The following is a 13,972-nucleotide window of genomic DNA, read 5'->3' as shown; positions in this document are numbered from 1 at the left end:
TGTACCCCATACTGTAGACTGAGAATGATGATCGTCGGTGGCGGAATCGTGGACCGTGGAATTAATATAGGACCCCCGCTCAGGCGCCCAGGAACACATTATTGCAGTCCCTGGTTCTTCGTCAGAGCTGAGAACTATTCACCAAATTAAATGACGTAACAATTGTCGTTTCTGTATACCGAAATGCATAGTCAAAAATGATAATGTCCAAATCCCATTCAATCATCAGAATTCTCTTCTTGCCATTGATCCCTCAATGACTGGATCAATTGTTTCATGTTCCAACCGGTTGTCGTTTCCATGTCCTTCAAAAGATCCTCTGCAGCTTCTTGGTCTAATTTATGACGAAGAACCCAACCCCCTGGGATTGTTAGCCGAACATCAGTGACTGATTTAGTATGCGAGAGTGTCTGATACTCACAAGCCACTAGACTATGCCGCGCAGTAAAGAGTGTGTTCTCGGCCTTGGTATTGGATTTTGCCAGACCAAGGACAGTAAGTAAATGATTTCGCACGGTTTTCTAATGTCTGTTAGCCATGGTCCACCAATCCCGTTGAAATGATGCAGACAAACCTCAATATTCCGCGAATGCCGAAAGTTTTCATACGCGGGCAAAGAACTTGGGCGACTAGAGAATGCAAGTACGATCTTTGCGAGGTGGTAATACTGGAGGCCAACGACTACCGAATAGATACCAGTCAGAATCTTGAATAACACCAAGCGATTGGGATGAACTTACCGTGAACAGACAACAGCATCCAGATACTGGGAAATCGCATCTGCCTCTCTTGACTGCGTGGTACGAATCGAATCGGATTAAATGTCCGTGGTTTAGTGATGTTCCAATTCTCGACTTCGCCTTCGATCCCCCGCAGCACGTTCCGTTGCGCCGTAGATGACTCATGGCTGAAAGCGCATTTAAGTACCTTGGCAAGTAGGAAGACCATTCTACTCGCCCATGCAAAATCGTCGTTTCTCTGAAACACGTCGGAGCTGTCAAAGCTCTGCAAATCGGTTCGGAGTGGCTTTTGTGAAGTAAGTGATATATAGATGTCTTGTCGAAGACACAGCCAGGCTGCTGCTTCTCCTAAGCCCCCTGACGATCCAAAGGATGATACTGTGTTTAATATACGAGTTGTTCCCGTCAAATGGAACTGATTATCTTCGCCTAAGGAAAGTCAGATCGAGATTTTAAAAATCAGACTTTGTGATAACATACAGTCCATTTCTTCATGTTGGCGGAGTATTGCAACAGCAGCTAGGATGACCTCGGTGATATCATCCCTGACACCAGAAAGGACTGGAATCAAAAGTTGAAGGCAATGATTGTGGTATTGCAATGCCTCTGCTGTCTCACTGTTTTCTTGTCTATCGATATGTCGCGACGAGAACGCAAAGATAGCAAAACGCAGTACGGGCTCATCGACAGCCCTCATCGGAACCTCGACTTCAAAATGTCGTTGGGGGTCCGTTATGTCGGCCTTTTGGATTGTCAAAAAAAAGCACGGATAAGACTTTGAACTCTAGCTTACCCACAAGGCCATATTCTCAACAAAATTTCGCATAAGAATAGCTTCTCTTTCACTGAGAGAAAAGGGTTGTGATTGAGGGGAGGGGGCATCTTTCCATGACCTGTTTAATGATAGATGGCCAGGTGGGCTGGGAAAAACCCCCGAGTCCAAGGAAAGCTCCGATTCCTGGAAGGGAGAGACGCCATCACATGCTGTTAAGTCAGTTGTTATACATCAGTAAAAGCAAAAGCGTCCAGCAGCATACAAGATGGAAGTAGAATTGAGTTGTGAGGAGATGGTCGATTCTCCTGCAACGCTTGCTCCAAATAAAACGATGCCTCTTTGGAGTCGCGTGATATTTCTAACGCTGTACCAGCATTGGCATCATAGGAGCAATCTGCAGAATGCTCCAAAGACTCTTGCTCTTCGTCAATAGTGTAATACCTCTTAACTTCTATAGTCTCGTCGTAAAAGTGAACTTTGTACATGAGTTAGTGCCCATCCTGATCCTGTACGACTATAAATGCTTACTTGACCCAGTCGGATGTGGCCAAAATTTCCTTTCAGGAAATGCAACATCATGATCTTTGGGAAGATCAATTCCCTCACGAAATCGAACATTGACGCTTCTAAAGCATTGAACCTGAGCTTGGTTGCAATGATAGCATGTTGGGGTTTCCGTGTCGCCTGAAAGGCCCTGTGAGATTGAATCCGATTCCGTTGTGGGCATACGTACACTTGAGATGGCGGACTATAAGAAACAACAAGTCAGCGTCTTCTATCTGGTGGCAATTCCTGGGTAGTCATTTGAAGCTTTGACCTGCTCTGTTGCACTGGCTTACCTCTACACCTGTGACTTTTGGCTAATTAGCGCTGACTAGGGTTAGGATGTAGAAGCAATAGTACTCACCAACCAGCAATCAACCGACTTCTCCTCCTTGTAAATGTAGACATTGAACTGCATATCCCACCAGTTGTGAGGAGTGAGAACGGAGAGAGTTGCCAGGGCAGAGACTGGTCTGTGAGGCTCGGCGAATCAACCCCACGGGAACTTCCCCGCCTACAGCTCTATGCGGGGGAAGCTGTTTCGAATGGATGTTCTCGACGGTGGCGATCTCCCCTCAACGCTGTAAATATCGTCAGCGTGAATCTATTTGTGTGGGAAGATCATTCTTGCAACAGAAAGGAACAATTGCATCTTGGATGAGGCAGAGGGCAAGCAAAACGTCGCCAATCTGGAGGTCACCTGCCAGGGCCCTCTCCACATCGACAGCCAATCACCGCAGTGAATGGAGACCAACACAGAACAGCAAGTCTTTCCGTTTTTCTGGGCGTTTTCGAGTTTCTCCTTCGACCTCGACTGGAAACTCTTTCCGTCTTTCTATCCACCTGCATCTCTGTACGAGACTACGAACACCTGGAACCAGCTCGACAGACTCTGGTAAGAGTGGAATTCGGCCCACAGATAGACAACATGGCGCATCGCAGATGGAGATTCTTGCCTTCTCTCGAGAAACACAGAAAACTTCAACTTTGGAAAGCCAACTTGCAGACAATGTCCCTCAAACCCCGCAGACCTCGAGGTTATAAAGCTCTCGAGAAACCCTTCAGCATTGCTTCTCCAGATTCATTCAGATCCATTCAAGCTGAAGTCTTCTACTGGGATCTTTGAGACCTAATTGACTTCTTTCTTCACTGTCCTTTTCTACTTGTCTTTTATTGTTCAATTAACAACCGAATCACCTCCAAAATGATCCAGAAACTCAACGTTGGTATGGCCGGCTTGGGCCGTGTGGGAAAATTCCATGCCTTGAATTTCCTTGAGCGTACTCCCCGTGCTGAGCTGGTGGCTGCCTTTACTCCCGACCCTGCTGAGATTGCCTGGGGCCAACAGCACCTGGCGCCCTACGGTGTTACCTTGTATGATAACTATGATAAGATGCTTGAGCACCCGGGCTTGATGGCTGTTGCCATTGGAACTGCAACTTCAGTGCACGCTGAGCAAGCCATTAAAGCCATGGACCACAATCTGCATGTTCTCTGCGAGAAGCCCTTGTCAGTTGATATCGAAGTGGTATGTTGAAACTGTCTCTACCGCAGGCTACATCCATTTACTAACTGCAACCTCTAGTGCAAAGCTGTGGTCCAGAAAGCAAAGACCAAGCCCCATCTGAAGGTTATGTGCGGTTTCTCTCGACGATTCGACGAATCATACCGTGACGCCGCCGACAAGATCACCCAAGGTTTCATTGGACGTCCCTCAATCATTCGAAGCCAGACCTGTGACAAGTTCGACCCCTCGGGCTTCTACGTTGAATATGCTGCGTGGTCTGGGGGTGTTTTCGTCGACATGGCCGTGCACGACATCGACCTCACCTTGTGGTTTTTTGGCGATGACTCTGTCCCCAAGAGTATCTCCGCCCACGGTATTACAGCTGTCCAGCCCGAGCTGAAGAAGTACAATGACTACGACAACGCCGTTGGAGTCGTCGAGTTCCATAATGGCAAGATCGCCTACTACTACTGCTCTCGCATGATGGCACACGGCCAAGAAGACACGACCGAAATCATTGGAACCGAAGGAAAGTTGACCGTTAACGGCAACCCTCAGAAGAACCTGGTCAACCTCTACTCAAATGCTGGTATCACCCGCGAAGTTCCTCCAAACTTCATGGGTCGGTTTGGTCCCGCTTTCGTGCGGGAAGCGAACGAGTTCACCGCTGCATGCTTGGACAACACACCGCTGCCTATGAAGCTGAGCAATGCGGTCAAGGCCGTTGAGATTGGTGCATACATCCAAGAATCGTTGGTTACTGGAAAGCAGATCCACTTTGACGAAATTGGCAGAAGAGTGCAGAAGGCTCAGCTGTAAGAATAATACTGATGTTTATGAAAAGTCTTTTGTTAGAAAGAGGCTACAATGGTCTTTTACGATTTGCTAGATGATATGTTTTTCCCAATCTATACAAACTTTCACATTTCAATTTTCCTCATAAAGACCCCCGTAGCCTAACCGACTTCTCCTCCCTCCAAACCTCATCAATCTCCTTCTCAGCATCATACCCATAACACCACATCTGCGTCGCCGGATCACTCCATTGGTTCGGACTATGAGAAAATGGAACCCCCTTCGTCTCCGGCACCAAAGCAGCATCCCGAGCCTGCTGCAAAGGTCCATCGGGAAAATGCCATAGTGTCCCATTCAACAAACTTGCTTCTTGCATTTTATTCGCTCGCGCTATTCGGACTTTTTCGAAGATTGATAGTGCTTTGCTGATTTCTGCGGATGAGGTGATGTGGGAAAGAGATTGGGCTAGAGCTACGCCGTCTTCGACTGCCATTGCGGCGCCTATCGTGTTTTAGTATATTTTCTGGAATGTAGAATATAGATATTGTTGTAGATGAACATACCTTGAGACATATAAGGAAGCATCGCATGAGCAGCATCACCGAGAACAACGACTCGTCCCGAAACCCAGCGAGAAAGAGGAGATCCACTGAGAAGAGGCCATTTAAGGGTCTTTTCAACGAGACTGATGATTTTTGTGAGTCTGTTATGTTTGTTAACTTCACGTAACGAACAAAGTAGGTAGTAGTAGATGTGGTATACCTTGGATCCCACCCCTGGAACTCCTTCACCATGTCTCGTAAAGCGGATGTTTGATCCCAGGTTGAAGGGTCTGTCGTGTCTGGATGGGAGAGAACCATGTTGAATGATTTGCCTCCTCCGATTATGTATGTCATGACATGTCGTCCGTCTCCGATCCTAGGGTAGAGTGTTAGTTGAGTTCTATTCACGGCATGAGATGGATGGTTCTAACCAGATGTTTAGATTCGGTTTCTCCAGTAGCCAGGATATCTTTGGGTCGTTTCTTATGCGGTTTACGTCGACGGTTGCCCTGTATGCGGCGAAACCGGGTTTCTCGAATGGCTTTTCGATGTCTCGCAGGAGGATCCTTCTAGCAGGTGATTTTATTCCTGTAGATTCTGAATTAGCAGCTGCTACTGATATAATTTAAGAATGACAAACCATCAGCAGCAACAACAAGATCAGCAGTAAAGACAGACGCATCCTCAAGTCTCACACTGGGTCGTTCAGAATCATAATCAACCACATTCGACGCCAACTTAACGGTAACGCCCAAATCCAACGCCCGTTGATACAGCGCCGCCAGAAAATCTGCACGATGGACAACATAGTACGGCCCATTGAAGATTTCTCGAAAACTCGGAATCAGCTGTGTAAGTCCGATCACTTTACCATTTTTCCAGCGTCGGAATTTGATGGATTCTGGCTCTGTGACATGTTTCTCTAGATAGGGAGTTAGGCCGAGTTTGTGTAGGAGGCGGGATGAGTTGGAGGGGATTTGAATTCCTGCGCCGACCTGGATTGGGTGTCTGTTAGCTTCTGTATATTTTAATATCATTGTTTGGAGTCATACTTCGCCTAGTGTTGCTGTCTGTTCAAACACAGTCACTTTGTGGCCGTGGCTTGCGAGGGCAATTGCCGTTGCCAGACCTCCAAGTCCTGCTCCGACTACGATGATGTCCAAGCGAATCGTCGCGTGATATGATGCTTGATCTTGATGGAAGGATTTCAAAAAGTGCAAGCAGTGGCTTGGGTATGTTGGCTCCTGTAAAGTATTTAATAGATGTTTTGATAACAATCTAGACAACTGACCTTTAGGAATGAGGTTTCTCGACGCGGGGCTTCAGCCTCGTGATCCTTTGTGATTGCCATAGCGACTTTCTTGCTTGTATCCCTGACTATATTATTTTGATCTGAAACAGGAATCCACCGTGGGGATTATATGAACACTGAAGATGATGCATACAATGTACAGTCTTGAAAGAGATTCCGTTCCAGCCCCGTGTTGGAGAGAGATGAGGGGTGTTCCGCTCTATCCCCGGACGATCCCTACAGGCGAGGATACTAGAAATGTGTACTGGCTATATTTATATGGCCTGAAGGACAGTGGATATTTTGATGATACCAGCCAGAGGATTAGCATAAACTATGTCCAACATGACCATCGAAGAAAAAGCCATCAACGAAATTGACATGCAGGAGAAACTGCTCGAAGATCTGGAAAAAAGCAAAACTCTCCCATTATGGATGCAGATGGCTCGATTGAATCCACCAGAGCCCAATCCTACTACAGTCCCTTTTGTCTGGTCATACAAGTCTATTCGACCTAATCTGCTTCGAGCTGGGAAACTTGTCACAGAGAAACAGGCTGAACGAAGAGTATTGATGCTGATCAATCCAGCTCGAGGTGATTTTATCTCTCCATCATACACATACAGACATATGCAGACTGATATATGGCAGATGCACCGTATACAACAGACACACTGTATGCAGGCCTACAGCTTGTCATGCCAAACGAAACAGCCCCAGCCCATCGCCATACCGCATTCGCCATGCGCTTTATTATAGAAGGGCATGGAGGCTTCACGGCAGTCCATGGAAAGCGGATTCAAATGCAGCGAGGCGATGTCATCCTAACGCCAACATGGAATTACCATGACCATGGCAAAGACGGTTCCGGGCCGATGATATGGCTGGATGGACTGGATCTTCCCAATTTTCGACACTTTCCTGTGCATTTTGTCGAGCATTTCAATCAGCCTCGATATCCTGCTGAAAATGTTGATAGCGAGACTTCGCCCATTGTCTTTTCGTGGTCAAAAATGAAGGATCAACTTGACAGCGTGGATGGGGACTGGGCTTCGCAACGCTATCTCCGATCTGATGGTCGTGAAGGTATAGTCTCATCTACAGAATAAGCTATCTAGTAATACTGACTGACCCGATAGTGAGTCGAATCCTGGGTGGTTGTGCCGAAAGACTCAATGAGGGCAGCTCCTCACCATCTCGTCGCGAAACCACTTCTGCCGTATACCACGTCATCACTGGCAGTGGTTACTCAATAATTGGAGAACAGAAGCTTGTCTGGGAGAAAGGAGACACGTTCTGTATCCCATCTTGGTATAAATACCAGCACTTTGGAGACTCGGGGGAGACGGTTTACCTATATCGTTTTGATGATAAGCCGATGATTGATGCTCTGGGGTTTTATCGATCAGAGGATACAGATGTGGAGGCTCTTGTAGAGAATTAGCTATGATTTTTAAGTGGCTATATCTCTTTGTTAAATTTCACTTTCGTCTTTTTCTATCCAGTATATATGCCTGAAAAGCAAGGCATAAAAGACATCCCGACGACTCCCCGATCTTCCCGGCCAACACCCGATCCCAAGTTTCCTTCTTCCTTTTTCCAACTTTCCCCCGAACAAGACCAGAACATTGACATATTCTATCGCTGAGATGGAGAATTCAGCTGTCAATAATAATTCCCCACAGGGAGCACCGGCGACTAAACGACGTCGCGTAGCCCTAGCCTGCGATTCATGCAGAACGCGAAAGTCGCGGGTATTCACACCCTTTCCTTCATCTTGTCAGTCGTTCTTTTAGTTTTTGGCTAACACCAACCAGTGTGATGGCATTCGACCTAAATGCTCCTTGTGTAATGATTTGGGCTTTGACTGTGTATATACGCCACCCACGACTTCCACAAACGTCATCGTTCAGAAGGAGTGGGTTGTCCTATCCAACCTGTTAGGTTTTATAGTTTTGGACTAACGGTTCTAGCTATATACACGGTCTTGAGGGAAGGGTGAAGATTCTTGAGGACTCACTATCTACGGTGAAGAATGATCTCAATGGACTGGCATCTCATGTCCGTGGGCTCGGATCCCAAAGTCGAACAAATGAGGAAGCTCCAAGGCCAGAGACAATGCCAGGGCTGGCAGGCACAGATGATTCTGTGGATGCCATGGGGACAATATCATTTGCTAAAGAAGAGGACTCTGGATTCTTTGGTATTGATTTCTCGTGGACGATCCGAACCCGTTGGTATTAACAGTTCTCAGGTCCCTCGTCGAACATTGTGTTTATACGACATCTCTGTCGGGCAATAGCCCGTGTAAAAGATTTAAGGGGCGAGATGCCATCGCCTTTAGGGGATAAAGGCCTCTACGAAGGAGGTTTTGTGAATGCCTCGCGACCTCCAACCCCGGCAACACAACAGACTAGTCGAGCCACCAGTTCAGATCGAACCAACATCTTTGCTCTGCCCCATCAGAGCGAAACCTGGGAGCTCATTCAGAGGTACTTCGCAGATACTGGACTTCTTTTCCCTTATATTTACCCACCTACGTTTCTTGATACGTACAATCAGATGATACGTGACAATTCTACAAAGGTACGCCGGACGTGGCTTGGCTTGTTGAATATGGTACTAGCCATGGCCACAATAACGACTGTCCCCGGTGATACACAAGCAAGTGCTCGAATTAAGGAGTCCGATATATTTTACCAACGTGCTTTAAACCTTTGTGGGAATGAGATTCTGCGAGGGACATCTGTTGAATACGGTATGCTTTGTCATTTGACCACAAGAATAAAGAATCATATCTAACTTCTCATAGTACAGTACCTCCTTCTCATGGGTCAGTATCTTCAAAGTACCCAGAAGTCAGTTCAGGCATGGACTGTCCATGGATTGGCTGCTAAAGCTGCTCTTCAACTTGGATTGCATTCTAGAGAAGCATCTAAAGCTTTCGACGCATTGGAGCGAGAAACTAGAAAGCGGACATGGTACGGCTGTGTCATTTTGGATAGGTGAGATGCAGTTTCCCTCTAATGCTTGTCCCCGACTAATAAAATACAGAACATTAAGCATGACATTTGGTCGGCCGTCTGTGATTCCAGATAACTATGTGAGACTTGAACTACCTGCAAACCACGGGAATCTCGATACATCGGCAATCATGGATAATGAAACTACGGATCTTAGTGTTTCGTTTTTCAACTCAACCATGTAAGTAAGCACTGGGATATTTAAATACAAAAGGCTTACCAGACAAGAACCTTGTACAAACAGATGTGGAACATCTTGGAACTCTTATATGGTCAAAATCTTGGATGCGATACACCGTTAACTGTTAGCGAGGCAGTTTCCCATGTTTTTACAATGGAACAAAACCTATTTAGTTGGGAGAAAACACTTCCAGAGATGTTGCGACCCACAAGCTCTGCAAGGCTGAAGGAGGCAGCCCATAACGATCCGAAATCGAATCTGGAATTTTTTTCTTGGAAATTCCGGGTGATACTGACTCTTAGGTATTTGAATGTTCGCATTCTGTTGCATCGGCCAATACTCGTGAAATTCATAGATACCTGTGGTAGCTCTGATCGCGATACTGATGAACTGAAGTTACTACAGCAAATTGGGATGAACAGCATGCAGATCTGTACAAATTGCGCCATGGAACTAATCGATCTTGTTCATACTTTTATGTCTGACTCTGGCTGGCAAAGGAATCTTCAAGGAGCTTGGTGGTTTACGCTATATTACAGTATGTCTTTCGCTGTTCTTGACCTAATTATTGAATACGCACTGATGTCTTGAAACCTAGCCTTTAACGCCTCTTTGGTCATCCTTGGAACACTCTGGGCCTGCAGAGATGAAAGTGTAGTAGGCTCTTCAACTAGCACTTTGGTCAGCAATGCCAAAATTTATCCATACCATGCCATTTCTGCTCTTCTGAAAATGGGTACCGGGAACCGGATGATAGACCGTTGTCGAATATATCTTGAACGGTTCAACTGCGCTTTGAACCCACCTGGTCAGTGATGCCTCTCATTCCAGAAGTGATGTTAGCTTCGAATACCGGAATAGCCTTAAACAGGCTAATCAACCAACAGACACAGATGGCACCACTCCGGGAGCTTCTCGTGCTACAGACGTTCCCATAGCGAGTGAATTCGATTTCTCGCCCCTTGGAATGGAGTTTGGGGAGTTTATGATGGATGGGGATCTGCTCACATTGCTGAATAGGCCTGGACTTTTGACGACTGATACCTCTTTTCTCCACCGATGAGACCACTAGCAATTTAACGTATCTAGGGGTAAAACTAGCCGAAATTCTCGGTTATTCAAATTGCTGGGATTCATTTCGCCAATATACAAGGTTCGGAACTAGTTGATCACCGCTCGGATCTAGATAGAGACCGTGGGTAACGGTGCCGACCCTTCCCCGGAGCCATCAAAAACCGCGTCATAGTGGAGAGCATTTATTTAGTCTGCCCACTCTACAGACTAAATTTTGGACGATTGCCCAGAATTAGCTGGGATTTCGGTCTGGAGATAAGTGCCTTCCGCTTAATAAGAGGAATCTATAAAAGTATAAGTTGACTGAAGTAGACCATCATCCTATACTATATTGCTGGTTCTCACAACTCGAAAATATCCCCGACAAGATGGCCACCGCAGACGAACTACATGTTGGGAAACACTTCCCCAACCGTCCCCAATTCTCAGGCTTCATGAAGCCATGTCGCTTTGAGGCCGAAGTTCAAAACCTGGAGGTTTACGGTGAAATCCCCCAAGATATCGATGGCACGTTCTACCGCGTGATGCCAGATCCGCAACTGCCACCTTTTTTCGAGAATGATCCGGTAAGAATTGGCTTGAATTCCTACATGGCCTTATGGTATGACTGAAAGAATCAAGTGGTTTAATGGAGATGGGAACATCAGCGCTTTTCGGATTAAGAATGGATCTGTTTCCTTCCAGCAACGATATGTGCAGACGGAGAAGTTTACTCGGGAACGAGAGGCGCAGAGATCCTTGATTGGTGTTTTACAGAAAACCACCTTGTTTGGTTCAGATCCAACCATTGACATTGCTGTTTAGGCAAATATCGAAACAAATTCACCGACGCAGTCGAGTTCAAAGTCCGCAGCACCGCAAATACAAACGTGGTTTACTTCAACGGCCAGCTTTTGGCATTAAAGGAAGACTCTCCTCCTTATGCCCTAGATCCACAGACTCTAGAGACGAAGGGGCTGCATACGTTTGACGGACAGCTTCCGAGCCTAACTTTTACTGCTCATCCAAAATTCGACCCCGATACGGGAGAGATGATTTGTTTCGGCTATGAAGCTAAAGGAGATGGGACTCCGGATGTTTGCTATTATACTGTGAGTCCGAAGGGAGAATTTACGCAGGTGGTTTGGTTGGTTGCGCCTGTTGTAGCTATGATTCATGATTTTGCTGTCACAGAGAACTGGGTAAGTGGCAGCGTATATTCTTCATAGGGGTTTGTTCTAATATCTCAAAGGTTCTGTTCCCTTTGATCCCGCAGTTATGTGATATCGAGCGAATGAAGAAGGGTGGAGAGCATTGGGAATGGAGTCCAAGTACTCCGTTCTATATTGGCGTTATACCCAGATATGGTGCGAAAGCATCTGATGTTAAAGTGAGTCTCTTCAGATAAGAAACCGAAATATTCCTAATTAACATCTCCTTTAGTGGTTCTCCTATCAAAACTCCTTCCCAGGACACACAGCAAACGCATACGAGAACGCAGATGGCCAAATCACGTTTGACCTTGGACTTAGCAACACGAACGTCTTTTACTGGTGGCCCGACTCTGAAGGAAATGCCCCGGAACCCAGTCAGATACACTCACAACTGACTCGATTCGTCTTCGACCCCAAATCCAACGACCTCAATCTTCTACGACCACAAGTCTTACAGAACGGCAACACGGAATTCTACCGAATCGACGACCGCTTCGCCACAAAACCACACAAGCACTGCTTCTTCGACCTCATGGACCCAACCCTGGGAACGGACTTCCAAGCCATCGGCCCCGTCATGGGAGGAGGCTATCCTCCATACAACGCACTGGCACACTACGATATTAGCACAGATGAAACAGCAGTGTACTTCCCCGGAAAGCAGCACTTTGTGCAGGAGCCTGTTTTTATCCCTCGGGCTGGATCTACGGAAGAGGGGGATGGGTATGTGATGGCTTTGGTTAACAATTATGCAACGCTTTTTAGCGAGTTGCATCTCTTGGATGCGAGGGATTTCGGTAAGGCATTGGCGGTTATATTGTTGCCGTTGAGACTTAGACCGGGGCTTCATGGGAATTGGGTGGATAGTCGTGATATGGAGGGGTGCTGATTCGGGGATTAGATTATCAGAGCGCTTTTGAGTCTAGAAATTCCTTGTCGTTTTTTATAATTTTAAATCATCGTGAAGATCTTGAACGGTGGATTATTCCATCCGTGATTCTCAAATGTACCGGGGAAACGAACCCGGTCTCTCCCCGAGCAATATCCCAGCTACCGTATATTACTCTCACCCACCATATCAACAAGTAACATGCAATCCTTTCCAAACAATATTCGAAGTCAAGATGACCCTCCCCTGGAAACGCCTTATTCGATTCATCACCACCGATGGCCGTACTCTCCGCGGTGAACCCATCGCCCCCGACGACCTCGATCTGGGTTTCATCACAGAAGCAGACCAACTCCAAGCCAGAGTCATTTCCGGAGATGAAATCTACGACATGACCGGTAGAACCAGCGTGACTGATGAAATTGTCACCGTCAAGACGCTTCTAGGACCGCTAGCTAGAGAGGAAGTCCCGATTCTTCGATGTGTTGGGTTGAATTATGCCAAACATAGTGAGATGTCTAGATTCGTCTTTGAATACATAGGATGGCTGATGGTGAATAAAGTCCGGGAAGCTGGTCGAACGCCGCCTCCATTCCCGTTTATCTTTTTCAAACCGAATACTACGATTCATGATCATGGGGTGCCTGTGGTTATACCGAAGATTGCACAGGACGAGCAGGCGGATTATGAGGGGGAATTGGTAACCTTTCCCTCCCATTTCACATCATATATGTGTGATATTAAGAGCATCAGTGCCTCATAATCGGCAAAGACGCCAAAAACATTCCCACCGAAACCGCCCTCGATTACATCGCCGCATACACAATCGGCAACGACATCTCGTCTCGAAAACTGCAACGAGATCCCGCACTCGCCGGCCGTGTCCCGCAATGGGGATTCTCCAAGGGCTTCGACACATACGCACCGCTGGGACCGTGTTTGGTTGCCGCTTCTGAGATAGCAGATCCGAAACAATTGCAGCTTCGCACCGTCGTTGATGGGGAGGTGAGGCAGGAAGAGAGCGTTTCGGATTTGCTGTTTGACTGTGCGTATCTGGTTTCGTATTTGTCGCAGGGGACGACGTTGCAGAAGGGGAGTGTGATTATGACGGGAACTCCTGGGGGTGAGAACTATATCTTTTTCTTGTATAGCTGTTTGGGTGAAGCTGACTTTCATGTTTTCAGGTGTTGGTGCTGGGCTTCAACCGCCTAGGTATCTTGTTCCGGGTACGCAGATGGATGTTTTCATCTCGCAGATTGGGACGCTTCGGAATAATGTCATTTTCGAGTAGATGCAAATGTCATAAACGTGCTATTCTCACGTGGCGGAGAATATCTTGGTGTTTTGTATACAACAGTGTTAGAGGGATTGTTGAAGATGTAGTGTTGTGAGTAGTGGATAATTTCCACCTACCATATT

General features: G+C 46.7%; 8 protein-coding genes across 8 annotated transcripts; 5 read left to right on the top strand and 3 right to left on the bottom strand.

Annotated features, from left to right (window-relative positions):
- Positions 1-218: 218 nt before the first annotated feature.
- On the bottom strand, positions 219-1,566 carry ASPWEDRAFT_54901 (uncharacterized protein; the record flags this gene model as incomplete). Its single annotated transcript, XM_040838121.1, has 6 exons — positions 219-361; positions 422-521; positions 575-681; positions 741-1,169; positions 1,221-1,482; positions 1,534-1,566. 6 exons carry the CDS (start codon positions 1,564-1,566, stop codon positions 219-221), a joined length of 1,074 nt encoding a protein of 357 aa, XP_040683942.1.
- ASPWEDRAFT_703418 (uncharacterized protein) lies at positions 1,491-2,565 on the bottom strand. The gene is made up of 6 exons (XM_040839121.1): positions 2,423-2,565; positions 2,355-2,368; positions 2,249-2,263; positions 2,044-2,199; positions 1,778-1,990; positions 1,491-1,698 (listed from the first exon to the last, which is right to left on the bottom strand). Coding segments are annotated over exons 1-6 (444 nt in total). The 5' UTR covers positions 2,467-2,565; the 3' UTR covers positions 1,491-1,696.
- A 697-nt stretch (positions 2,566-3,262) lies between these two features.
- Positions 3,263-4,384, top strand: ASPWEDRAFT_176931 (putative NAD binding Rossmann fold oxidoreductase; the record flags this gene model as incomplete). The annotated part of the gene is made up of 2 exons (XM_040831581.1): positions 3,263-3,586; positions 3,644-4,384. The coding sequence occupies 2 exons, from the start codon at positions 3,263-3,265 to the stop codon at positions 4,382-4,384; spliced, it is 1,065 nt and encodes a 354-aa protein (XP_040683940.1).
- Positions 4,385-4,502: 118 nt separating this feature from the next.
- On the bottom strand, positions 4,503-6,038 carry ASPWEDRAFT_121549 (putative salicylate hydroxylase; the record flags this gene model as incomplete). The annotated part of the gene is made up of 6 exons (XM_040829090.1): positions 4,503-4,861; positions 4,924-5,063; positions 5,123-5,278; positions 5,334-5,490; positions 5,543-5,897; positions 5,955-6,038. Coding segments are annotated over 6 exons (1,251 nt in total), but the record flags the coding sequence as incomplete, so codon positions are not given.
- A 500-nt stretch (positions 6,039-6,538) lies between these two features.
- ASPWEDRAFT_164262 (cupin domain-containing protein) lies at positions 6,539-7,637 on the top strand (the record flags this gene model as incomplete). The annotated part of the gene is made up of 3 exons (XM_040829879.1): positions 6,539-6,788; positions 6,845-7,279; positions 7,333-7,637. 3 exons carry the CDS (start codon positions 6,539-6,541, stop codon positions 7,635-7,637), a joined length of 990 nt encoding a protein of 329 aa, XP_040683938.1.
- Positions 7,638-7,842: 205 nt separating this feature from the next.
- Positions 7,843-10,460, top strand: ASPWEDRAFT_54897 (putative C6 transcription factor; the record flags this gene model as incomplete). The annotated part of the gene is made up of 9 exons (XM_040838120.1): positions 7,843-7,947; positions 8,011-8,111; positions 8,167-8,396; positions 8,448-8,951; positions 9,006-9,198; positions 9,248-9,397; positions 9,445-9,935; positions 9,996-10,209; positions 10,259-10,460. 9 exons carry the CDS (start codon positions 7,843-7,845, stop codon positions 10,458-10,460), a joined length of 2,190 nt encoding a protein of 729 aa, XP_040683937.1.
- Positions 10,461-10,839: 379 nt separating this feature from the next.
- ASPWEDRAFT_120725 (carotenoid oxygenase family protein) lies at positions 10,840-12,553 on the top strand (the record flags this gene model as incomplete). The annotated part of the gene is made up of 5 exons (XM_040829010.1): positions 10,840-11,037; positions 11,093-11,243; positions 11,276-11,652; positions 11,703-11,840; positions 11,894-12,553. 5 exons carry the CDS (start codon positions 10,840-10,842, stop codon positions 12,551-12,553), a joined length of 1,524 nt encoding a protein of 507 aa, XP_040683936.1.
- A 235-nt stretch (positions 12,554-12,788) lies between these two features.
- ASPWEDRAFT_121173 (fumarylacetoacetate hydrolase family protein) lies at positions 12,789-13,844 on the top strand (the record flags this gene model as incomplete). The annotated part of the gene is made up of 4 exons (XM_040829050.1): positions 12,789-13,062; positions 13,117-13,253; positions 13,307-13,676; positions 13,738-13,844. 4 exons carry the CDS (start codon positions 12,789-12,791, stop codon positions 13,842-13,844), a joined length of 888 nt encoding a protein of 295 aa, XP_040683935.1.
- Between the last annotated feature and the right edge of the window lie 128 nt (positions 13,845-13,972).

Source organism: Aspergillus wentii, assembly GCF_001890725.1.
Source record: "Aspergillus wentii DTO 134E9 unplaced genomic scaffold ASPWEscaffold_9, whole genome shotgun sequence".
Lineage (NCBI taxonomy): Eukaryota > Fungi > Ascomycota > Eurotiomycetes > Eurotiales > Aspergillaceae > Aspergillus > Aspergillus wentii.
Note: the sequence above shows the minus strand (reverse complement) of the source record. Positions and strands in the feature narration are given on the sequence as shown.